This window comes from Erythrolamprus reginae, chromosome 3 (assembly GCF_031021105.1).
Source record: "Erythrolamprus reginae isolate rEryReg1 chromosome 3, rEryReg1.hap1, whole genome shotgun sequence".
In the NCBI taxonomy this organism is placed as follows: domain Eukaryota; kingdom Metazoa; phylum Chordata; class Lepidosauria; order Squamata; family Dipsadidae; genus Erythrolamprus; species Erythrolamprus reginae.
Window position 1 is genome coordinate 43596948 of NC_091952.1, and position 27870 is coordinate 43624817.

A 27870-nucleotide genomic window follows, 5' to 3' on the forward strand; every position below is an offset into this window, starting at 1 on the left:
GAATCAATAAGGCAGTCAATTAATACTTGCACTAGAACCTCCAGGCCAAGGGATTAAAAGAATCCACAAGCGGCCGCGGGGATCGTACACGGCAAAACCGCCGGGGGAAAACGAAACCGCAACTTCTCCAAGGGAAAAAGCCGAGCCGCAAACGGCTGGCGCTATTAGTGCAAGTAAAACAAATAAGGATAAACAGTCTTACTATTTTTGAAGGAAAAGATCGAAGGGAAGGTGTTAGAATGTTGAACGAAAGTTGAACGAGCTATCACATACAACCGCAGGATATGCGAACTGAGCGAATTCTGGGGAAGGGGCGGATCCGGCAAGCTTTTTTAATACTAGGCTCAGTTCCACCGGATTGGACATGAGCAACCCATGTGACTGCTGGACCCGCTCCTTCAGTACGGAGAAAGGTATTTCCTAAAATAAAGCTAACGCTTAGAATGAAATACCCCTAAAATAAAAAAATCTGAGTTGTAAAACTGCACAACCTGTACAAAATGATATCAATATCTGCAGATTCGGATCCACTAGAGGGAGCTTCCGCACTTCAATAATAATAAACAGAGTCAAGGCCTCTTTATTTACAGCCCTGCTCCTCAAATGTTGTGTTGTGAACTCCCATAATCCACAACCACCACGATCAAGGACTTTTAAAATAATTTTGTAAATGGTACGCATTGACACCTTAAGCATTAATCACGTTTTGAAATAAGCAAGTTACATGTTGTACATCAGGAAGAAAAACATAAATATATGTTCTACAAATCAATAGTGATATAGTTTATAAAAGCGAAGTCCTTACATTAGGCAAAAGCAATTTTGTGCTATAATACTAACTTCAAAGAAATTTTAAAAAATGCTTTTCTCCAGAGTCAAGCAATAGTGGATAATACTGCAGTGTATCCTATCAACGGTGTCATTTTGTGGTAGTCAAGGCAGAGGTATAGTGTCATTTCCTTATTCAGGACCAGAACTGGCAAACTACTCACCATGCAAATGAGACATTTATAGCGGTCCCCGCGGGAGAGCTGCCTTTCTAATTCACGAACGCGAGCCTTTAGCGCCTCAAATGTTGTCACTGCCGAGTCTTCTGTAATCCTAAAATAGATGACAAAGTCAGGGCTGGCTGAGTTCTTAGAAACATTTCGCTGATTTCATTATGTGTCAAGTACAGTAGGCAAACCACATAGAGTTAGGGTACATCCTGGCTCTTAAGAAGTGATTAAACAGATAGAATCAAATCAGCTTATAGAGTATGTAGGCTTGAGAATCAGCTGAGGCAGCCAACACTGGAGAAGATTTAACGGCAAAGGTCAAGGAGCAAAATAGACAATATATGAACTTGTGGGCAAATACTGTATTAGAATGGGGAAAGTTGTAAGAACACTGATAATTTTTACATGATGTTTCCTTTTTGCCAAGTTGATGCTAATTTGACATTAAAAGCAGAACCCTTAATGCAAATGAACACTTCACAAAAAATGATATATCACATGCACAGAGGAATTTTCCGAAAGTTCTGACTTTACCACAAGCATTAAAAAGGATTGTTTTATATATAAGTGCCAAGCACTTTCTTGAAATAGCTAATCAATTGAATGCTAAACTATCAGAGCATACCTCTAAAAAGAACTTTTACTTCATAAAAAAAGGAAGGAAACTTATCTAGCAGAGGATAAATTTTAAACCCATATTGGGTTTAAAAGATTGAGAGGGAATCAGCCATTGTCTAATATATTAATAAATCTAACTCTGTCATGGTTCAGAGGAGCAAGTAATCCAAAACAAGGGTTTCTTATAAGTTCCCATAAGGAGAGGGGATGGAATTCTTTAGGCTCATCCTTACTATACCTATATAGTTTCAACTTTCTGCAGAAATGTAAGTTTGTTCTAACCAACTAGTTTAAGTGAAAACACATATTTGGCATATGTGTGTGTGTGTATAGTGTGTGTGTGTGTATCTTTGGTAAATTTATTTTTTACCTCCTAATATTTTGCACCACTGTTTACTATAGTAAATGCTACAACCAAATGGAATACTGAAGGGACAGATGTACTATATTGAGGTTATCCTAAGAACAAAGTGTCTCAGCAGGTAAAACTTTTAAGTTTTTACATTACTTTCTCCTTCAATAAGTAACTGTTAAAAGTTACTGACAGTACAGTGTTTATTTTATGGAAGTTTTTTAATTGTATTTTTATCATGGATTTATTCTATACAGCACTCAACACTTAATGATAGGCAATATAGAAGATTCACAAATAAATAAATGAAAACTGATAGAAAGTTAAGCTGGCTAGCATCTTTGATATGAAGGAAACTGAAGCTTGAAAAGAAAGAAGTAGGCAGTAATAGAAAATTGTTTTTAAGGATTGTATAGGAATTGTTTTAGATTGTTTTAAAGGGGTTTTAATGTTACATCTGTTTTATTATTTGGTTGTGAGCCACACAGAGTCCCTTGGGATTTGGGAGGCATACAAATCCAAATAAATAAATAAATTCTAACAGTCCTACTCTCACTGGCCAATTTCAGGAAGTCTTTCAGATGATCACTCTTGTCCAGTAATAAACGAATGAATCAGAAGGCTAAATAGAAGCATATGCAACACCATTCAGTGTCTGTCTCATACAATGGTCAATCAATAGCAGGACTGTAGATCAGGGTGCTAGTTAGCTGGAAAATTACTGCTGTGCTGTGTGCGTCACGCTGGAGGGATCCTGGACAATCAATGAAGGAGGTATTGATTTAGTTATTATCACTTCATATGCTTCAGACATTGTTAAATATACATTTATTAAGGGAGGGATATAGGAAGGATGAACAATATAACCTGCTCTTCCAACTTAACCAGAATGCAATCTAATAATAAAATATGTCAAATTCCAATCCCTCGTAGAAAAATATTACAATTTTGCCACTCCTGTATAATTGCGTCTCTAGCAGCCGAGAAGTGGTCAAATGAACACAGAGCATATACAAGAGAAATGTTTAGACATTCGCCTTCATCCCAATTTTGCTTCAAAATTCAGAATGCTTTCAAAATGAAAGTTTATTTGAACAGAATACAAATTCCCTTCCTCCTCCTAAATAGGCACACCATACAGAACATTTCATAAATTTTATAGTCCCACAGTTTATATGTGCCTTGTAAAATATATTTAGAATTGATTATATGCAAGGCAAATAAAATTTCATGGACTATATTCAACACCTGATTTCTTTATTATTTCATCTTTAAACATTTTTAATAGATTTGAGTCATAATTTTTTCATAAGAATATGAATTATTTCCCTGCTAACTACTTCATCATGGAATTTATCTGGTGATGAATATGTGCATCAAAAGGAGATCCCCCCAAATAAATTGTGTTTTCTATAAATACAGAAACAAATACAATCTTTGTTAGATTGCTTTTTCTAAGGGAAAACATGTAAATACAAAGAAACAACAAATCTGAAGACAAAATGGCATATAAAATTAAATATCAACCTAGTAATTAATGATAATTCAGCACTAGCTGAACGAAAAGTGTATGTCTTAAATTATTTCCAGAATCGACATGGATTTTTCATCCTTTAATATAAAACTTCACTAAACTGATTTTGTGCAGTTAAAAAAATCAGTTATACATTTTATTCATTAATTCAAGATACTGAATTTTCTAAAATATCATCACATTTAAATTAATTAAAAACAAATTCATACCATTTTACTGGCCTTACTCTAGGTGATTTTAACAAAGGTAACTTAAGGAAATTGCTTCCAAAATATTTTCAGCATGTCAATTGTCCCACTAGAGGTAAGAATACTTTAGACCTTTGCTATACAACACTAAAAGATGCTTATTAGTCCTTTCCAGGAGCTATGGGCTGCTCTGATCATTGCATGATTCACCTTGTACTTGCTTACAAACAAAGATTTAAAGCCAGAAAACCAACAATTAAATCAGTGAGGACTTAGACTGAAGAGGCAAAGTTAAAGCTACAGGCTTGCTTTGCTGCATGGACTGGAATATTTTTAAAGATCTCTCTGCAGACCTGGATGAACTCATAGATACTGTAACATCATGTCAGCTTCTATGAAGACCTTTGTGTACAGGCCAGAAGCTTGCGAATATACAGTAATAATAAACTCTGGTTTTCAGTTAAATTTAAGCAGCTACGTTGTTCCAAAGAGGAAGCCTACAGAAAAGATGATAGAATGCTGTACAATCAGGCCAGAAATAAGGGAAATCAGAGCAGCAAAAGAAGCTACTCTGAAAAGCTAAGGAATCGGTTTTCAACAAATGAACCAGCACATGTGGAAAAACTCTTAAAAACATCACCGGTTACTGCAAACCTCCTTCCAAAGCTGAAGGAAATCAACTGTTAGATGACCTGAATGTGAATGTGTTCTGCTGCAAGTTTGAAAGGAAACTACAACCACCTATCTCCACAACCTCCATCCCCAGACACACCAACAGCCAAACCTCCTACAACTGACCCCATCCCAATGGGTTTACAAATCCTGGCGATCACAGAAAAGGAAGTGCAAGATCTATTTCACAGACAGAAGCCAGGAAAAGCACCAGGGCCAGACAAGATAACTCCTTCTTGCTTAAAAGTCTGTGCTGACCAATCTTCAACAAATCGCTAGAGATATGATATGCTTTGTTGAACGTCTTGTGGTGCGACTGGAACAATCTGGAACTGAACACACTAACAAAACGTAGAAATGGTGATAAGCTTTAGGAGAACCCCTCCCATTCTACCACCTCTCACAATATTAGACAACACAGTATCAACAGTAGAGACCTTCAAATTTCTAGGTTCTAGCCTATCTCAAGACCTAAAATGGTCATCTAACATCAAAAATGTCATCAAAAAAGCACAAAAAAAAAAAAAAACTCAGGAAGATCAAACTGCCCAAGGAGCTTCCTTCTACAGAGGAATTATTGAGTCTGTCATCTGCACCTCTATAACTGTCTGGTTTGGTTCTGAAACCCAACAAGACCGACACAGACTTAGAGAATAATCAGAACTGCAGAAAAAACAATTACTGCCAACCGTCCTTTCATTGAGGACCTGTATACTGCCAAAGTCAAAAAGAGGGCTGTGAAAATGTTTACTGTCTCTGAACTTAAACTGTTTCAACTCCTACCCACAAAATGACGCTGTAGAGCACTGCACACCAAAACAACTAGACACAAGAACAGTTTTTTCTGCCATTTGTTCTGTTAAACAAATAATTCCCTTACCACCATCAAACTATTCACTAAGTCTACATTACTATTTACTATTAGTCTTCTCATCGTTCCTATCACCTATCTCCTATGACTGTATGACTATAACGTGTTGCTTTTATCCTTATGATTTATATTAATATTGATTGTTTTAAAACCTTTTAAAACAGCCGGGGGGCTTCTCGGAGACCTCCCGAATGCCGAACCCAGAAGTTCGGCAAAAGTTCGGGTTCAGGAGGCCGCTGGGAAGCCCCGCAGCCCGGCTGTCACCTTTTAAAACAGCCGGGGGGCTTCTCGGAGGCCTCCCGAACGCCGAACCCGGAAGTTCAGGTTTGGCGTTCGGGTTCAGGAGGCTGCTGGGAAGCCCCCCGGCTGTTTTAAAAGACGACAGCTGGGCGTCGTCGCTTCCCAGCGGCCTCCTGAACCCGAACTTTTGCTGAACTTCTGGGTTCGGCGTTCGGGAGGCCTCCGAGAAGCCCCCCGGCTGTTTTAAAAGGTGACAGCCGGTCGGCGGGGCTTCCCAGCGGCCTCCTGAACGCCGAACCCAGAAGTTCGGCAAAAGTTCGGGTTCAGGAGGCCGCTGGAAAGCCCCGCCGCCCAGCTGTCGTCTTTTAAAACAGCCGGGGGGCTTCCCAGCAGCCTTCTGAACCCGAACGCCAAACTTGAACTTCCGGGTTCAGCGTTCGGGAGGCCGAGAAGCCCCCCGGCTGTTTTAAAAGGTGACAGCCAGGCTGCGGGGCTTCCCAGCGGCCTCCCGAATACCGAACCCGGAAGTTCGGGTTTGGCGTTCGGGTTTAGGAGGCTGCTGGGAAGGCCCCCAGCTGTTTTAAAAGATGACAGCCGGGCGGCGGGGCTTCCCAGCAGCCTCCCGAACCCAAACTTTTGCCGAACTTCCGGGTTCGGCATTCAAGAGGCCGCTGGGAAGCCCCGCCGCCTGGCTGTCACCTTTTAAAACAGCCGGGGGTTTCTCGGAGGCCTCCCGAACGCCAAACCCGGAAGTTCGGGTTTGGCGTTCGGGTTTAGGAAGCTGCTGGGAAGCCCCCTGGCTGTTTCAAAAAGCAACAGCCGGGCGGCGGGGCTTCTTGGCGGCGGGTTCATAAGAAGAAAAAAGTTCGTAAGAAGAGGCAAAAAAATTCTGAACCCCGGGTTCGTATCTCGGGTTGTTCGTAAGACGAGGGGTTCGTATCATGAGGTACCACTGTATTCTATTCTATAGAATACCACTGTATTCTATTCTATTCTCCATTCCATTCCATTCCACATATTAAAAGGCAGCATCTGATAAAGGATTTAAAAGTACAAATATCTTTAAAGAACTTCAAGTGTTCTTTCCCTCAATTCCAGCCTTTATTCCCTATATACTTTGTGTCTAATTATATTTCTGAAGTATCAATTCTTGTTCCCCTGCTACACATTATTGCATGAAATGAAGTTATGTTCTTTTAAAAACTTCTACTGGAGATCACATATACTATTGATACAAGGTAAGCCTGAAATTTCTCTAACTATAGAATCAGAGTTTTTTATCCCTAAAACCTGATAACATGCAAAATCAAATTTTCTTTATAACTTTCTCATAACCCACAAAAAAGTCACCTTGATGATTTCAGCAGCCCAGTAAAAACCACTTTATACTGCATCTATTTCAATGATTCCACTTACTAGATGCCATATAAAGTACCGTATATACTCGAGTATAAGCCGACCCGAGTATAAGCCGAGGCACCAATTTTTGCCACAAAAACTGGGAAAACGTATTGACCCGAGTATAAGCCGAGGTTAGAAAATGCAGTGGCTACTGGTAACTTATAAAAATGGAAAACAATAAAATTACATTAATTGAGACATGTTTTAGAATATTTATTTTAAAGAAAACCAGTAAACTAGCTCTGTAAATTTAAAAGAGGGTAAACAAATTAACAATATTAACAATAAATTAAAAAGTAAAAAAAGTAGCTCGATCAGGAACAAAGCTAAAACCTAACAGTTAAAATCCTTCAAAACTGGATTCCTTCTCATCATTAATTGGATTTACATTATTGTTCTGTTTTTATATATGCTGTGAGCCACCCTGAGTCCTTGGAGAGGGATTGCATACAAATCCAATTAAATAAATAAACAAACAAACAAACAAATAAATAAGTGTATCCAAAGAAGAGCTTCAGCATTAGCTGCTGTGAGGTTATCAGCATAGAAAACCAAATAGATAGATAGATAGATAGATAGATAGATAGATAGATAGATAGATAGATAGATATAGATAGAAAGATAGATAGACAGACAGACAGACAGAAAAATAGATAGATAGATAGATAGAAATAGATACAGATAGATAGACAGATAGAAAGAAAAATAGATAGATAGAAAAATAGATAGATAGAAAGATAGAAAAATAGATAGATAGAAATAGATACAGATAGATAGATAGATGATAGATAGATAGATAGATAGACAGATAGATATAGATAGATAGAAAGATAGATAGACAGACAGACAGATAGAAAAATAGATAGATAGATAGATAGATAGATAGAAATAGATACAGATAGATAGATAGATAGATAGAAAAATAGATAGATAGAAAAATAGATAGATAGAAAAAGAATTCCTGTCTAGCTCTGCCTCATAACACATTATTAGATCCTATCCAAGCAAGGACAGCAACTACCACAAAATACCATTTTTTAAACAGTTTAAATCCTTTCAAAGGAGGGGGAGGAGAATCTGACAGCAGGGGGCCTTTTTAATCCGACTAAGGACAATGCAGAGAGAGCAAAGAATAGTTACTCACCATTGCTTTTCCCCCCTCTCGGTTGGAGCAAATGGCTGCCTCATTTGCTTGAGGCAGGGAGAGGAACTACGGCGTGCCAGAGGGGACAAAAGCTGGTGCCTCCTCGCTCTGGCTCAAGCAATGGCGCCCTCGTGTGGTGACTTTGTCAATGACCCGAGTATAAGCCGAGGCTGTGTTTTTCAGCCCATTTTTTGGGCTGAAAAACTCGGCTTATACTCGAGTATACACGGTATATAATTATAAGACTTCAATATATTTTGAAAAATTTAAAAAAGCAGGTCTTGTGGTTAACCAAACAGAAAACATGCGCAGAAAACGTATAAAAATCATATTCAAGACAAAGTTGTAATAAAATGGGGGCACGTGTGCAAGTGTCAGTCCAGTCTTAAGAGGACACAATAGAATCAAACTGGAGATGAAAGCATTAAAAATCTTGCACTACTATCAAACCTGTGTCAATGTCGGTAAACAACAGCAAAATATATAAAAGCTTTACCCCATTTAGATTCTTTTCACTGGCAGTCATGCAGTTTTGTGTAGTAACAAAAGCAGCTCAAGTATCATAGTGCCTGGCTCACTCCTACCAGCCAAAACATTTACATCTTACAATAACTTTCCCTATTTAACTCGTTATTTAAATGCAATGTAGATGATAGCATTCCAGTTCAGGCAGCAGCAAGTTGGGGTCTGGCTACGCAGAAGAGCTCTCTTTCAGCACTCAAAGAATTATATGGTAGTTTTACCCATAAAGAGGGTAATTAAGGGATCTATCAAACCTGCTAAAGTGGAATATTTCACCTTGGGACTGCATATTCTACGGAGAGGGGGGCATACAAATCTAATAAACAAACAAACAAACAAACAAACAAACATTCTGCCCAGTGTTAGGAGCTTCTAGGTGTAAAATATACAGTGTTTCTGTTAGTTTGGAATTGTAACTATACCTAGATATCATATAGGACAGGTCTTCAAACTTAGCAACTTTAAGACTTGTGGACTTCAATTCTCCAGCCAGCTATGCTGGGAGTTGAAGTCCACAAGTCTTAAAGTTGTCCAAGTTTGAAGACCTCTGACACAGGGCTTACAGAATGATTGCGGCAGATGGGAGATTGGCCATAGGTAGTAGTCAAATCACAAATTATATAGAATATTAAGTGAACAACCAAGGCAGAATAGGGTTATGTTTATAGAGCCAATACATAGACTACCCCATTCATCTGGAATGGAAACAGAATGAGAAATTTTTGTTTTGTTTTAATCACTTAGTATAGAAGTTAGCTTTCCCATTGGACACAAGAATGTCTACTGTTTGGCATCTTTGTAAGTTAACCTTGAGAAAAAGGCTGATTTGGAACTAGAGAAAAGGCTGATTTGGATTAGAAAAATGGGTGGAGCTGGCAAGTTTTGTAGCTGGGATCAATTGTGAAGGAATGCTGCCTCCATTGAGGAACTGGCAAGAATTCTAATGTTGAAGATGGGTCTCCTTCCATCTTGATTAATGTACTCTTTCTAGGAACATATATTCAGAATTCTGTTCTCCTATAATTATAGTAGTGGCTTATCCTGGCGACGTGCCCGAGCTGCTGGTTGCCAAGTTAATGAATAATGCAGCGTTCCACGGCCTAATTTCCATGTTCTCAGCTGAAAATTTGGAAAATGCTGCATGCAAGGGTGAGTATCTGCAAAGCAGAGGCCCTCTGTGCCACAAGAGCCTCTATTTTTATACTTGCTTGCACAACTTGTTAATGCTACCAGCTGCTTGCCAAGTTTGGAGTTATCCGTTGACTAATTTAATCTTCATGCAAAGCAAAAGTGTTGAGTTGCTCAATCCACAGAGGAATCCTTCTTCTTCCACTTGCATGCTCTATCACAGTGGCATGGCAGGAAAGCTTACTGTCACAAGAAAGCATTCTAAGCTGCATTTAGCCAGGCCCCGGTAAAGATTCCCCAAGGAACTGCTCTGCAGAAAGATTCATTATGCTGTTTTCACACCCCTATCCCTTCACTAACATGGAGTTTCAGAATATCTCTGCAGGAGCAGAAAATGAGTCTAGGAGCTGGCATGCAGCCTCCCTGCTTCCAAACTTACATACCAGGCCTGAATCAAACTGCACACAGATGGCACCAACAATCCAATGCAAAGAGTAAGAAGCTTTTGAGTCAGCATGATTAGAGAAATGGGTGGGAGTTGGCAAGTTCAGTAGCTGGGATCAATTTTTAAAATTTTATTTTAGAAGGGAGAGGATGAACTTGGATCACGATTCTAAATGTGTAATTTAAGCAATAAGCACCACCTCAAAGGCAGGAAAACACATTGCAAGATGCGTTCGGAAGGCCGCTGGGAAGCCCCGCAACCCGGCTCTCACCTTTTAAAACAGCCGGGGAGCTTCTCGGCGGCCTCCCAAACGCCGAACCCAGAAGTTCGGGTTTGGCGTTCAGGTTCAGGAGGACGCTGGGAAGCACCCCCGGCTGTTTCAAAAGGTGACAGCCGGGCGGTGGCATTTTTTTGCGGGTTTTTTTTTCATTGCACAGATTAATAGATTTTACATTGTTTCCTGTGGGAAACAATGTTTCGTCTTACGAACTTTTCGTCTTACGAACCTCCCCCTGGAACCAATTACCGTAGGTTCGTAAGACGAAACTGTACAGTTTTACTGTACAGTGTTACAACATTTACTGTGTATTAAGGTTTTCCTACAAATGAAAGGGATCTCTTGAGTCCACAGAAGGTTACTGACCAAACAGTGTGTGTGCTTCAATCACTGAGGGCCCAAGAGAGAGGTTGAATATGAAGGCTACCTTAGCTTCTCTGATGTTTCTCACAAAGTAAACTTTAGTAAACATCTGAGCGCTAAATATTTAACTATTTTAAATGCACTGTATATGCCACTTCCTGTATTTCCAAACAGCAGTGGTAAGCGAAGCTTATTCTATAGGCACAAGCAGTTTGCATGCAAGTCCAACTGGAATAGCAATGTATTAATTAACAAATCTATTATCATGAATGTTTTCATCCAGGAAAAACATGGGTTTGGTGACTGGCCTTGTTAAAAAGAAAAATATCTCCAGTATCACCCAATTCTTGAAATCTGGCATTGATACAGAACCTAGAAGGAGGCTGTCCAAAGTCGAACAAACTTTTGGAGATATATGATGGATCAAATTATTAATGTCACACTGACATTAACCATCTGTAATCTGTCCTTAAGAAGTTACAGGGAGCATGCTATGTGCTCAGGTGGAAAATTTTTCAGTTACCAATGTTATAAAATACGATGTCATGTGGGAAAGTTACTGAATATGAAGAATGAAATACAATGGTAAAATTCCTAAACTTTGACATTCAGAATTCAGATCAGCATTCTTTCTAACTACTGTATGTTAGGGATTGAATCCAAGTGTTAAGGAATATTTGGAAAACCTCTAAAGGAGGTTTCCTATTTTTCTTCTATGTCTTACTCCATTTCTTTGTGTGTAGCTTTTAGCTTTGTAAAAAAAATCAATTAAAATCGATATGCAAAAGAGAGTGTTCAAGAGAACTGAATATTCTGCAGAAAATCAGTTGATTTTCGATTGAACCTTTATAACCACACCCTCATTAATATCAGCCACATGAGCCAATAACAATTTTGCAAGACGCCAATGATTGACCTGGTTGGGTTAAGAGGATGTGCTGGCTCAGAAGCCATACCACATGCAACTGGCCAAAATACAAGACAGCTCAGAAAGAAGGGGAGGGTTAATTAACATCTTCAAAAAATTTTTGCCTGTCTTTGTGCCTGTTTGGCTTGCTGATTTGATGTGTTGGTAATTATTAATACTGTAATCTGTCTGCTTTTGATTTCAATTTAGGCATTAAAATTTGCATTCACAGTTCACCTTAGCTAGCTGTTGAACTTGGTTTATTTATATATTATTATATATTATATATTATTTATATATAGATCTTTTTGCTGATGAGCAAAAATCTGTTCTGTAAACCTCCTGTTTGTCATCATACAATATTATACAGTGATACCTTGTCTTACAAACTTAATTGGTTCCAGGACGAGGCTCGTAAGGTGAAAAGTTCGTAAGATGAAACAATCTGTTTACTTTTTGCATTCATTCTTGCTACCTTTCCTTTTGCATAGGCCAGAAAGAGCATTCTTCCAATGATCAGACACAGATGCAGTCTTAACATACACATATCATGCAGTCATGCCATAGTTTAATTCTTTTCCAGTTACAATCTAAGTCTGCAGCCTTTCAATTTTTCAAAAAGTTCACACGATTTCTAACTTTTGTGTACTAACATTTATGCATTTCTTTGAATTCTACTTTTCTGCTCAATTGCTATATTTCACATAAAATCGTTGTGTTTCTTCCAGCTTCCATCACTTCAATTTTCTTCCATATCACTTTTATTTTTAATTCTATTCAATTCTATTCAACTTGCTTGTTGACTCCTCTTCACCCACTTTCAAAATATTTTTTTCATTTTCATAAAAAAATCTCTCTGCTTCTTAATCTTAACCTCATTGTACTTAATTCCAGTAGAGAAGTTCTCGGAAGATGAGCTCCAGTATGAATCCGAAAGCTTGGAACAGTAAAACTCTGGTCTCAAGTGACCAACCCAGATTTGATCTTGTAACCTTATTGCCACATTATTCTCAGCTACCTTTTTTCTATGTGTACTATATAATGACTTTTTTCTCATCTTCATTTTTTGCAGTCATTATTCTTTCATATTTTCCCCCCACCCATAATCCTTCACCAAACCACCTTTTTCATATCTCCCATTAAAGTAACTTTATACCCTTCTGTGGCACTCTGTAACAATTGTTTTCATTCTTTTTAAGCAGTTTCTATGTCTTTTTCCCCATATGTATGCTTTCCATTCAGTTTGTCGGGAGATGAACCTGTCTTTTAATATGTTTTCACATAGGACTGAGCTTGAAGTTTATCTTCTTGCAATTGCTCTACTCTTCCATTTTCTTCCATATCCATTTTTCCCAAGATCCACAAACAAACAAAAAAAGTTGTGTCCTATATTAACAAACTCTTATCACACTTGCTTCCTTTACTATTTCTTTCAATGGATAAAATATGCCAATAATATGGATTCTATAGGATACTAACTACAATTAACTAGCTTGTTCTTAATTCAAGCTCTGTCTCCATGTATAGATTTGGGCTGGGATAATACTAATGCAGTTAAGTACTTAGGCAGATAAAATCATTCATTCATTCATTCATTCATTCATTTTCTATTGCTTCCTTATTCGTCAATAGCTTTCACTTATAATTTAGTAGTATGGACAACAAGTTTGTAAATTTTCATGTCTTAGTTCATTATCTAACACAGTCAGTGGGAAGGGAACATAAGTTTCTAATTCCCTTTTCAGTTAAGGCTTAATTGGAATTTGTCCAAATCAAAAGGGGTGTTGGTCTTATCTGATATACTTCTTCTCATAGGGTGGAGCCAGCATTCAGGATGGGTTGTGCTCATCCACTCAGAATGAGGACCAAGTCTGTCTTTTTTTGCCAGTATCTGCTCTGCTAAGACTCAGCTTTGACAAATCTAAAGACTAGACCCAATGTGACAAAACTCAGTCACCTAATCGTAGATTCCCATCTGGTCAACAACCATCAACTGTCCAGATATACCATCCCAGGAGTAATCTACACAAGGAGCCAGCCCAAACAGACTGTCCATGGGTGGGACTGAATGGTGGCTCCACCCTATGAGAAGAGGTGTATCAGGTAAGACCAACACCCCTTCTCCATCGTGGGTGAAGCCAGCATTCCGGATGGAACATACCAAGCCAAAATTTGCTTCTTATTAACTTAAAATGAAGCAAAATCTATGAAATACTGCATGGCTAAATTAGGACTAAATGTTGTCTATGAACAATGAATAACAAGTTAAAGCTTACAACCTGCTCCAGTATAGATAGACATCACTCAGTTTCTCAAATTCTTCAGGGGGAATTAGTATTGTCTAAGTCCTGATTTTCCTCCCTTGTGGACTAGCTCCTGTATTTCATAGAGAATCATAATTAATTTGAGTGAAATACTCTTATCAGCATTGGCTTCATTTTAATAAAGCCCATCTGAGTACTGCAGAGACAGTGTTTTTTCTTCTTTTAAGATGTCTTATTCTCTATTCCATAAGCTCAAGACTGACAGTTGAATTTTACACTGTAAGAACCCCCCATTGATTTTTCACTTGTAAGGAACAACTCTACAAATTAAAGTTAACAGCACTGTTGAAAATTCGAAACATCTCAGAAAGGAATAGAAAGATACTCAACTATATCCTTCTTCTGAGGGGTATTGTATGTCTGCTGGGTGAAGGGAGGGAAAACCAAAGAAATTTCCACACAATTTAAAAAGAAAAGAAAAGAGACTTTTCTGACTGAGCAAAATATTCCTAAAAGGATAATAAAATGCTAAATTTTTACTGCAAGGGAAAATATATTTTTAGGGGCTTGTATGATAGCAAAATAAAAATAAAACATAAATCAAGTCAATTAAATTGAGGAAAAAGAATGCTGTCTGTTTCTATATACTTGCGCTAATTTATCTGTAGCTGTATGCAATTCTTATCAGTTTTTATAGATGGTAGTAGCATCTAGCATCTAACCTTGGCTAATCTTGACAAAACTAAATTAAGTTAGGACTAGAAACCTTAGGGCTGCTACCTAGACCGGCGAATAAAGCAAAAAGACATACAGAAAAACGTACTGGCAATCCATTTCTGCAATTGTTGCCAACAGAGAAGCTGGGGTGGCACAGTGGTTAGAATCAGCATTGCAGGCTAACTCTCCCTACTGCCAGGAGTTTAATCCTGACCACCTTAAGGTTGACTCAGCCTTCCATCCTTTTGAGGTCGGTAAAATGTGGACCCAGATTGTTGGGGGCAATATGCTGAAGCTATAAACTGCTTGAGGAGAATTGTAAAGTCCTATGAAGTGGTATATAAGTCTAAGTGTTATTGCTCTACGACGTTATCAAGTCAAATTCAACTTCAAATTCAACATTTTTATGTTATCCTATCCAGAGACTTTTGTAACAGTAATCTAAATGTTAAACATGAGCCTCCACGCAGGATTTTAGTAAGTGAAATGTACGTTTAAGTAATTAGGAAACCACACAGTAATTCTTACAAAAGAGCATAGTATGTCAATGTAGAGTTCCTGGCAGCGGACAGCATGAAGCCAAATAAATTAAGGCATCACTTAAACACATTACACTTGTGTTAGTGAAAAAACTTGAGTTTTTACAGCGAAAACATGCCAAATATTGCCAACAATCGTACCAACGGAGACTTGGAAGGTGTGAAATGTTTATTTCTTCGGGGGGGGGGGGAAGAGAGAAAATAACTGAGAAGCACTGATTTAGAGGAACCCAAATTATGTACTAGATTTCAATCTGATTAGAGGCAAAAATCAGAATTTACTGAACCTTCCTTAATAAAAAAAATCTCCTTGAAAGTGTGTGAATTAGTGGTTATCAATGTTGCTCCAAACCAAGTGATGTATGCATATCCCGAAGGTGATTAATGTAGCAAGAAGTACTGAATTCTTAAATGACTAGACTGAGGCTAATACTTTGCAGTCAAATATGTACCGGGACAAGAGAGATCTTCCAGTTGTAAACATCTACATTTTTGTGGCATTTAAATTATAATTTTAACATATTAAAATAGAGCCTGGGTGGCGCAGCAAGTAGAGTGCTGTACTGCAGGCCACTGAAGCTGACTCTAGATCTGCAGGTCAGCGGTTCAAATCTTGTCACCGGCTCAAGGTTGACTCAGCCTTCCATCCGTCCGAGATGGGTAAAATGAGGACCCGGATTGTGGGGGCAATATGCTGGTTCTGTTAAAAAGTGTGATTGCTAACATGTTGTAAGCCACCCTGAGTCTAAGGGGAAGGGCGGCATAAAAATTGAATAAATAAATAAATATGGCCTGGTTTTTCTATACTTTAGCCGACAAGTGTAGTATGTCTTGCTGATTGAATGATTTAAAATGTTATTAGAGTTTTTAAAGTTTTTTAGTGATATTAATTGGATTTTTTAGATATGTACATTGTATATTGTTTGATATGTTGTGAGCCGCCCTGAGTCCTCAGAGAGGGGCGGCATACAAATCCAATAAATAAATAAATAAATAAATAAATAAATATCAGTCCTCAAACACATTGATAATTTAAATTCTTAAGCAGTTTTGTGCTCCCATTGATGAGATTTTCTTCTCTATCTTATAGTTTTTGTAGTTATTATTACTGCAATACAATACTACAATACAATACAATTACTACTATTTAATCCAAGTTATAAGATACTATTACTTTGTAGTTAAGTTATTAAATTGTGAACTATTAGTTGATTTGGCTTGGTTTCCATGTATTTTATTTTAACAATTGGTTAAACCTTTATCACAGCAAACTCTCCTACTTTTGAAGAATTGGTTAAATGATTATTCTCAAAATTCTGTCCTCTCTTATGGTATATGGATGGAACTGATTAACTTGGGAGGCTTATCCATGGCCTGCATGTTCTGATTCATATGACTGAAAAGGGATTAAGTTAGATAAATTCATTCTCATATGGTAACTAGTTTTCTTTGTTGTCAATGAAGATTACGTTGGAATGGAAAAGTGGCATAGAAATAGCTATCTTGAATGAAGTACAACTTCTATGTTGTGTTTTATATCCCTTTTAACAAAAGAGAAGAGAGAGAAGGCCTGAAAATGGATTTTCCAGTGTTTTTTCCTCCCTTTTATGGAATAAATAAGAAGGGGCTTCTGTTGAAATCTGAATGTTACCCCTTCCTGAAAGGAAGAAATATAGTGAAAATAAAAATAACCAATTACTGTACGAATATCTTAACATTCCAGAAGCTTCTAGCACGATTTTCAATCTTTTTCAGGCCATGGAACTTGTTAAGTTTAAAAACATTCCCAGAATCCATGATCAAGAAGCAAATCTCTAGACAGAAAATAGGCTGTGCTCAGTGAATTTTTTCTTCTTGCATTGAGTCTCTCAAGGACCCCCCAACGAATAACAGATAAACCCTTGGATTGACATTAAAAACTGTTTCCATATTCTTAAAAGCAAGAAATGAAAACAGATTTTTAAATCAAACTAAACAACCCATGGCCAGTTGGGTCATCTTTGCAGATAACTTTACCATATTCCTCAATGTCTTCAACAATGGAAGAGCTTCTAATGTATTGGAAAAAAATTCTTTAAAATTCAGGGAGATATTCAAGAGATGTATCTGCCTTGAAAGTAGCCCACGTTGCACTGTTCAGCATAACGTTTTGTATCATGTCATAAAACGCTTTATGAAATTTGCAATTTTCAGACATGGGTACTAACTAGATGGATGCATTCTGTAAGGCAAGCCCATTTGAGGTATCTGCTTGAAAGTTTACCCTGCAGAGACAATTTTTTCTCCCTTAAAGGTTACAGACCCAAGAATCTTGGTAGTATACAGATCTGAAATGGGGAAAACATTACTTCCACTTTTGAAGCCAAACTCTTTAATGTGCATCTGTATAGATGATCAGACTATGCCTCACCTTTTGGGAGTGAATTTGGGAAAGTAAAAAGTTTTTTTCCCCCATGTGCATTGTGCAGATACACATTGACCTCACTCTTATAAAACCCTTTTCTAAACCAAACAAGCATCTTGCCCAATCAACCATGAGAAGCATGAAGAGTTATATAAAGAAGATAATTATAAAGGGATTTAATGCTTGGTGAACTCAAATTGCTAAGGCTTATGACAAAGGTAGCACACATGCTTACTTAACTGGCCCAGCGCCTTGGCTTTGCTCTTATGTAAGCGGCACAGCTGGAGCTGCATCCCAAATGAGATTTGTTTTATGGAAAAGAAGAGTGTACCCCTTTGCTCCTGGGAATGGCAGCCAGTCCCACCTCCCTCTACTTTTGCTCCACTCCTGATTAATGATCTTGTCTGCCTGATTTATGACCCACCCTGGCAGATTAGAGTTTCCCTTTCAACCACCCCCTTTCCCCCACAACCTCAGAAGCCACGGCCACACTCCGCTGGAAATATTAGAGAATTATTAAATAAACATTCATACGTCATGTCTCTTCCCATCCTGAGCTCATCCTAGTCAACACTCGGCAGCCTGGGCCTGTTTGCTTTTCACGCTGACAACAAACAGCTGGAGTGATTCATGGAGAGGCTGGCTACAATGTTTCATGTCATATATCATGCTAGCAGGGCTCTCTGCCCCAACAGAGATAAACTGATCAAGCACAACGGGCTGGAATGAATTTATGACAACACAAAATTGAGGAAAACAAATGGGAGATGACCCAGTGGGGCACTAACCCAGACTCTTTCCTTGGCCTGCAATCTAGTTTGGTGGCAGAAAGCAAAATTGAACATTGGCACTGTGAATTAAGAGGCTAGCTTCTTCACCCCGAAAAGCCTTGATTTCAAGATGGCACCAGGTTACGTGGCAAGCATCTTCGGGAGAGGAAATTGAAGTGTTATCCTGTTTGCAAAATTGAACATGGAATGTTTGTAAGTCTGCGGAGAGGGGCGGCATACAAATTTGATTAATAAATAAAATAAATAAATAAACATTCTAACTGCACGTCACTGCCACGATTTAGGGGCCAATAATGCAGGAAAAAAGCCGTATGATTAGAGAGTCATTCTATAATGGAGATAAGCATAGTAAGTAAGAAGTAAATATTAAAATCACTCTTCATCTAATTTTAAAATTGCAATAAAAAGGCACAAGAATTTTCCCAGGCACGAATTCCTTCCAATGATAGAATAAGAGGATAAATGAAACAGAAACAGTTCAATTTTACAAATACTTATTTCTTCCCCAACTGGAAGAGATTAACAGAAAAGTAAGAACTTCAGAGAAAATGACAACTAAGGTCAAATCCTGAAAAGCCTTGCCCCCTAATGGAGGAGTATGGCAAATTAAAGACATCTTCACAAAAGTGAAGCCAATAACTGGAGCAAAGACCAAGGAGCTGGTAAGTACACCAGTACCCTAGCACCTCTCCAGGTAAGAGGACAGGAGATTGTCTACATGTGCTCCCGATGGCTGCTTCTCTTGAGGAGACTGCAGGACAGTGGTTTTCTCTGGGTTTGAGCGCTGGGGCAAATGGAAAAGCCACCTTGCTGGCAATTGTGGCAAAGCCTTTTAAAGGACAGGTTGGTTCCCAAATCTCACTTTCTAGTCACTTTTACAGGTTTCCTAACAATGATCTTCAAAAGCTATTGCAGATCTTCAGAACAACAAGGTTGAAAAGTCATTGGGTGAGTTTATTTTCAACTCTGAACAAAAATAAAATCAATTAAAAGTTTAAGAACTTAAAGAATTTGAAATAAATGGCAAAAACCTAAACAAGGTTTTGGTCTAAGAACATTATAAACAGGTTAAGAATCCAGATAAGTTTTGAACATTGACTTTTATTATAAGATTTTGGAATTTATAAAAAATAAACAATCACATGGGAAATAGACTAGGTTTGGCTATCATGGCTATTATAAATCACAACAAAAGTAAGTTAGTTATGATTTTAGAAATTGGACCTTAAAGGGACTAAAGATTCTAAACAGAATGAGAAAAAAAATCCACAAGCCTGTTCTTGATGTCACTTAACACAGTGCTTCTTATAAAATGACCCCAAATATTATAACATTAGAAACACTAAAAGAGATCTTTAAAAAATAGACCAGAAAATAATATAAATATCAACTGTCAATAATGATGCCCGCTTCTACAGATAATGTCCCCAAAATGTTAATGATGGAGTTATAGATGTAAATGTAACTTTATTTTTAAAGTCCCCAAAGGTAAACTACAAATAACAGACCAAGAGAATGATTTTGAAAAGGGTGCTAAAGTTGGCAAAAGTTTAAAAATTAAAATTAAAATACTAATAATAAACAAAGAGAATGACCTGAAAAGTATTTCCTTATTGGATTTACAAAAGAAACTTGTTAAAGCTATGAAGAAAAAGCTCCAAAGAAGTGTGAGGATAAAACATGAAGAGAATTAAAATCCTATAATAATATTTGGCTGAATTAAAGATTAAGGCAAAGGAAGGAATGTAAATTTGGTTTATTTCATCAAGATAAATATACAATTCTTTTTATAAACTTCTGGTAACCCTTTATGGACTTTTTGCTAAACTGTATTGAACAGTTTATATTTTAAAGACTTGCTTATACATAAGGGATAGGATGGAGATATATCTTTCTGTAACTTAGGCTAAATTTGTTTAAACTTGTGATGAAAATTGGAAGTCGCTTATTTACATATTTTTATTACATTCTTTTATTTTTCCCTATACGTTTTCTCTATACTTTCTCCATGTTTAATTTCTTAGTTCTTAGTATATAATGATAATTTATAATTAATAAAATTAATTTAAAATACTTTTTTTTTAAAAATCCTCAAGCCTTGTTTAAACTGTCTAATTCTATATATTATCCCCCAGAAGCCTTCAATTTTAAATTTATTTTAAAAGAGAATTTAACGGTACTAGATTTAAAAATGAAGAAATAATTTATTCAATGAACGTTAAAAGAAACTCTTTTAAAAATTGGTCCTCTCAGAGTATCACAGTTCTTGTGGAATAACAAATGAATTGGGTCTATGACAGTCATTATACCAAATTCAAGCAGCAACTGAGGAAGTTGGATTGAAATGGAAGCTAGTTAAACAAAAAGCAGATCCAAGATTATACTCAAGGGAACAACCAGCAAATTCATCTCTTACTGAGGCAAGTTGTTTGACATGCCAGAGATTTAGCTCCAAGAAGCCTACAGCACATATTCCATTAACTTTCAACCCAAGTACATTAGCTTTGCACCAGGGGAAGGGCAGTTTACTGTATTGTATTAGCTAATTAAAAAGATACTCTCCATACCAAGACTTTGTTTTGGAAAGAGGAAAGAAAATGAATGTCATTCTTATAAAAGTAGGATCAATAAAGAGAATCACTGCTAATTCCATTAACTATTGTTTTAAGTGGGCAGCCCAGCTGACACAAGTGATAAACCATGTGCTTCTAAACACTTTTTAAAATGCTAATCAGACATTATATGGAGCTTAACACAATAATCAATAATGTCTAAATTTAAAAGCAAAAATTAAAGTTATGAACAGAAGAACGTGTTCCCATAGAGAACCCGCCACAAGCACCATCCAAAAGAAGAAAAATGAAACCAATTTAGCTCCAGATTAAGAGCAAGGAACTAGAGATGAATCAATTTAGCTAGCTGGGTGGGTCACCATACATCATGACTTGGCAAGCGCAGGTGGAATCAGCTAGACAGTAGGGATATAAAAACCTCACCACCTTTTTGTCAGGCCCCAAGGTCTGATACTGGTTATCAATTAAGTTAACAGAACCCACCTCTTCACGCACAGCATTCTAACTGTTTAATTATCACAGCAGCAACAATTTATCACACACAAATTCTAGATAAAGTAGAATGAAACAGCTTGTAACTTGCTTGTAACTACTGTTTTCTGCCCCCAATGGAGTTTACAGCCTCTATCTAATGGTAGCAACCCATTTCCAGAAGGGATATCTTATGAAAGAACTGCTGTCAAGTGGAAGGAATGGTAATTGGCTTTTACTTTTTTTGAAAGGTTACAGAGGTTGACTGTCCAAGTTTAATTTTGGTCTTTGAAAGTCAAAGGTTTCTGAATGTCCCATGATAGATCAGGATTTGTCACAAAGAAGCACCAAGTCTATATTTCACAGGACAGAATTATTGTATGCCTCACTTAGAAAAAGTTGAAACTCCTCCGGGCAGCTCTGAATGAAGCATTTAGATAATGCAATCAAGGTGATGCTACCAATTCATCATTTGGACAAGTGTTTTTCAATTTTAAAGGCTAAGATTTGAGAAAAGTGACAACTTTTGAACCAATGACACTGACGGACTCCTGGGCAAGACAAAAACTAAATTCCTTTGCTTCCATCAGAGGTCCACAAACTGATCACATGCCACCCACCTCAAATGCTGGTTTGTGACCCCCAACCCCTATTTACTCCTAGAAAGCAGAAACAGTGCATGCTGCCCCAGATCTGAGTGTCCCTGAGGTTTTAGCTTATGTGAACCCGAATTGTTGAGGCAAATCCTGTTCTTCCTTGCTGCAGAATGTTGTGTTCCTGCAAAGGCATTTCAATATGCATTTCCATGATTAAAATGTGCATATGTACCAGATTATCCCACAGTAATCTTCTCAATTCTTAGAACTATCCAGATAACACATTATCATCACTACTAACAATGTATTAGTGCATAATACAGTCTAAAAATACTTTACATATATTTGCCATATTTTTCTTTCTTCAGAGGAATATGTTTTTAAAAATGGATTATCTTTGTGAACTTGGTTACATATTACATAATATGCACAGCTGAAAAGGCCTCTTGCACTTATATTATTCTATGTCACCTAATGAGCAATCTAGTCTGTTAAGCATTTCTATGCTGAAGATTTCAATGCAATCAATCTATATTATGCCCAGAACTCACAAGAAATAAGGTTAAATATCACTGTATGTGGCCCTGCCTGACTACAAGAAGATGGGACATGATTGTGTATTGCTCTGAACCCCTCTTTTCGTTTGTCACTACTCTTTGTAGAGCAAAATGATCTGTCTCATGTTACTCATTCCCAGTGGAAATGAAGGTTAAAATAATCTAATTCTATTCTGGAGAAAGGGCATAACGAGTAAGTCTTTTGAAAAATAACACGTCCCAGGGGAAAAGAAAAGGGCAGCGTTTTGATACTATAGAGAATTTAACACAAGGATAAGATTTGCTATCATCCCTCTAAAGCCTCAGAAACTACACTGAGGATCTAGAAATGAAACATAAAATCATCTTTTAGAGCCAATATACCAAAATGGATTTTCATCTTTCTACAGATATGGAATTCCTATAAAGGCTAAAAAAAAAAACTCCAAAAGGATATGAAAGAAACCCTTTGATTTTCAGCTATGAGAATGCCAGCTTAAAAGTTGTTTAGTTTCAATTGAAATATATATATATACACATATGCCTGAGTTTTGGATAGTGATAAGCTGCAAGGCATCTTCTGTAATATTGCACTTTGACTATCAAATATATACATAGACAATTCATACTTACTTCTCTATGTCACTGTTCTTGCAAGTCTTTTGCGCAGGCTCTTGCCTACTACCTTCCCCGTTACTTGTTGATGGCATTTCTATAAAGAGGAAGAATAACTCAATCAGTGAAGAAAGTTTATTCAAACACACTTCAAACCACAGCATGAGTAAAAGTCCTTCTTCTAATTTTTTTTAAAAAGCAAGAATGCTAATCACACAATAATGAAGTTGAGTGTTAATTTTAAATCTCCTCAATTTTTTAGAATGATACAAGCTGATAATCTTCAAAAGCCTTGGACTACCAGCCTTTGCTATTAACCATAATGGCTGCTGTTAAAGGAAAGTGAAAAAAATTTGGAGATCACAGGCTTAATTATTCTTTTTTAAAAAAAGTTTAGCATGGAACATGTTTTTCTATCAGCATACCCATCTGGACTAGCTTGCTTAAATCCATACATACATTTGTCAAGATAGCTTTCTACTAACGTTTCTTCCAGCTATATACAAATTAGAATTTCAGAATGATTATACTGTGGATGTACACTGCTGGAGAGCCAACATCAGAAAAGGAAAATTGGGTTTTGACTATTACTTAGAAACCCTTGTGGCGCAGTGTTTAGAACGCAGTACTGCAGGCTATTTCTCCTGTCGGCTGCCTGCAATTTGGCAGATCGAATCTCACCAGGCTCAAGGTTGACTTAGTCTTTCATCCTTCCATGGTCAATAAAATGAGGGCCCAGCTTGTTGGGAAAAATATGCTGACTGTAAAGCGCTTATGGGCTGTAAAAATCACTGTCAAGTCTAAGTCCTAGTGCTATTGCTACTTTCTCTATTCAGATTTCATGCACATATATTTTGTTCAAATACAAGTATTAAACATGTATAAAAATTAACATTATTTGGGGTTCTTTAGTTTACAATATTAAATAGGCATATGTTAATTCTAAATATTATGTTAAAAACCTGCAACCTACAGGTTAGGTGAAATATTGAAAGATCTTTATCTGCTGAAGGCAGAATATTAATGATAAATATCCCTTCAAGCTGATTCCATTATTTCACTTAAGGTTTGGTTGTCCTAATGCAATTATCACCATATCCAAAAAATGGATTTAGAATTCTGAATTATACTATGCAAAGGAAAATTGAATTTTCTCATAAATGTGATCTCCCAAAAATGGGCTCTAAAATATTAATCTAAAATATGCACCTATTAGGCCAACAAGCAGCCTACTACATCTTATACTCACCATCACTTGCCCATTTAGAGAATTCTGGTGTTATTCTGGTACTAGGAGTGCCACCACTGAAAAAAGCAAGATAGCAATCAAATTATTATTATTATTTATTAGATTTGTATGCCGCCCCTCTCCGTATTGTTACAGGACAAAACTAAAAAAAGAAGTCCTCAACCATACATATCTAGGATTTATCATAATTTAGGACAGTGATGGTGAACCTTTTTTTCCTCGCCGAAAGAGTGTGGGTGAGTGCTAACACGCATGCGCAAGTGCCCATACCCATAATTCGATGCCTGGGGAGGGCGAAAACAGCTTTCCCCACCCCCCTGGAGGGTAAAAATGCCCTCCGTTATCCTCCCGGAGGCTCTCTGGAAGCCAAAAACACCCTCCCAGAGCCTCTGTGCGAGCCAAAAATCAGCTGGCCTGCACACACATGCATGTTGGAGCTGAGCTAGGGCAATGGCTCACGAGCCACACAGATATGGGCTTATTATCATGAGACGTCTTATTTGGAGGGAAACTGGGTATTAATACTTTATTTGGGGTTTTTTTTGGGGGGGGGGTCCAAAAGTTTTTATTTTTCTCCACTTATAGACAATATCATATACCTTCAATCTTCAATACAATACAATGAATTTAAATTTACTCTCGGTATTTATCATCCAACAAATGCTGTCTCCTTTACTTTTATCACCTGGAACACTTCAATATAAACTTTTTCAATATCCTTATTCAAAGTTACAGTGCTATTTGCTATTACATCTCATCTATTTGCTTTCACTCATCTATTAAATTTTATTACATATAGGCAAGAGTGCTTATTTTCAATTATCATATATCTTTATTTACTTCTTAAATATTTCTTTACTCTTGTATTATTCTAATTGCCCTTCAAAAAAAATTGCTTAGTCTTAAAGTTTAATTATCCATATATATAATCTAGATCTTACAAAATACTGTATTATCATAACAATATCATTCCCAGGGAAAGAGAAAAAAACAAATTATATCAATTTCAATCCACTTAATTTCTAAGGTTACATATTAACACAATCAGTTTATTAACACATTATTCAATTCTTAATTAAAATATGGTATTCAAATATCAATCCGCCTAACTAATATGAAACTCTTTTATTCCAAAATCTTTAACAAAATATTGCCAATTCATCTAACAAATCTATCTATTCTCACATTGTTTCATTATATTATCCTAAACCAATTGTACTTTCACTGCAAACCCAGTGTAGTTATCATGCCCTACTCTAATTATATTTCACTGTAAATTCAGTGTAATTTTCACTGCAAACCTAGTGTGATCATCTTTCCTAATCTAATTATATTTTTCACTATAAATCCAGTGGAATCATCCTCCCTAAGATAATTATATTTTAGATCATATTTATATTTTAGTCCCCCCAACAAGGTCACTTGATCACAATTTGGGCACTTGGTAAATGGCTCAAATTTATGATGGTTATAGTCATCTTGGGGTCACTTAGTCATGATTAATCATACATACAGCGAGAGATTAATATAAAAGAATGGAGGGATTTTCCTTAAGATCACTGACAATTACTGGGTAGATGTATTCACTTATATAGATTAAGATAAGTGACAAAGTAGTTTTGTAAACTTTGATAGCAGTACTGTATTTCTATGTTTTATAAAAGAGGAATAGAATGAAATAGAATGATAGAGTACTTGTAGTATAACATATTCTAATCAAAGCATATTGTTGCCTGGGTGAAGGGAGACTACTCAGTACAGATAGCACCTATAAGCCAACATCTGACATGATTTCATATTGGGAGCAATTTGAGGCACTATATTTGATCTATGTAATTTGATATCACAAATCTCTTCCCTCCCACTTTCTTATTTATGAAGTGCTGCTTTGAAAAGTTCCAAGGGCATATTAAGCTTGAATAGTATGTCGGTTTTTTTAATGATACCTGAAAGTGAAATTTTTACCTCAAAAGAAGTGAGAAGCTGATTATTTTTACTCTAGAGTATTAGAAAACACTTTCTTAATGGCTGAGGTTTGGCATCACTGTTTTTGAATGTTTATATAGTGAATTTTATGGTTTTTAAATTATTGCATTACATATCTTGGGCTGCAAGCTATGTCTGATAAACCACCTCAATTTCACTAAAGACTAGCTGAAAATTATTAAACAGGAAACTGAATCTTACCACAGACTCTGTTAATTATAAATTTGTTAATAGTTTGTAGATCATGAACTGTAGGTTAAAGGCCTTGGCTTAGCTTATACTTTAAATAGATATACATCTGAATTGTTAAATATGAGCAGACATTGTTTAAATCATTTGTGTCTCGTTCTTTTTCCCAGTGGGATACTAAATAAATTGTAAGATCCTGTATCATTTTCAGACTGCAGTAAAAATATTCAAATGACTGAAATCTGATTAGGTCCAAATGTATTCTTGCCTGAAATCTTGTCAGATTTTATATAAAAATTTGACAGATTTTGCAAGCTGCACCCATTTTTAATGTTGTAAAATATTTTGAAGCATCAATGTAGTTTTGTGATGTTCTGTTTAATACCAAAATCAAGATTACTTGTTGTTCTCTACCCAGAAACATCATCATTGAACCAAGCTACTGTATTTTTCGTACCATAAGACGCAACAGTGTACAACACGCAACGGTGTATAGGTTTTTGTCCTCCTCGTCCTCCAGGAGTACTCTATAAGTCTCCTAAACCCTCTGTGCTCCCCGTTTTTCATAAAAAATTGGAGTGTTTTTGCCTTCCCTCAGCCTCCAAGAGAGCATCCCAAACCCTCTGCGCAGCCTGTTTTTTTCAAAAACAGGTCCACTTTTGCAAAAAACCAGGGCACGCAGAGGGTTTGGGAAGCCTACAGAGGGTTTGGGAAACTCCTGGGGGCTGGGGGAAAATGCCTGTTTTTGCAAAAAAAAAAAAAAGTCCACAGCGGGTTTGGGAGGCTGCAAAGTGCTCCTGGGGGGCTAGGGGAAGGCAAAAACTTCCATGTTTTTGCAAAAAACGGCCCATTTTCATTCACTTTTTTGCAAAAATGGAGTGGACAGAGGGTTTGGGAGGCCTCAGAGTGCTCCTAGAGCCTAGGGGAAGGCAAAAACTGTCCATTTCTTTCACAAACATGGATGTTTTTGCTTTCCCTCAGCCCGCAGTAGCACTCTGCAGGCCTCCCAAACCCTCTGCGCACCTCATTTTTGAGAAAAATGGGCCCATTTTTCATAAAAATGGGATGCAGGGGTGGGGTTTCAGGGGACCAAAAAATGGCTGTATTCGGTGTATAAGACACACCAATATTTCTACCCTCTTTTCGGGGGAGAAAAGGTGCATCTTATACTCCAAAAAATACAGTGGGTATTGCAATTTAAAAGTACAATAGAACCTCTGGTCACAAATGCTTCTGACCAACCTAATCGGGTCCTGACCAAAAAATTCATAACTTTTTGT

At 37.0% G+C, this 27870-nt stretch overlaps 1 protein-coding gene across 4 annotated transcripts in view; it reads right to left on the reverse strand.

Moving 5' to 3' along the window:
- Positions 1-27870, reverse strand: part of LOC139163829 (E3 ubiquitin-protein ligase RNF220) — an 81147-nt gene that overhangs the window by 19059 nt on the left and 34218 nt on the right. For all 4 annotated transcript variants that reach the window (XM_070745017.1, XM_070745019.1, XM_070745020.1 and 1 more), the window contains exons 7-9: positions 24416-24471; positions 23185-23263; positions 993-1101 (exon numbers count right to left, since the gene is read on the reverse strand). In XM_070745017.1, coding sequence (XP_070601118.1) covers positions 993-1101; positions 23185-23263; positions 24416-24471 — 244 coding nt within the window. The remainder of the gene's footprint in view (positions 1-992; positions 1102-23184; positions 23264-24415; positions 24472-27870) is intronic.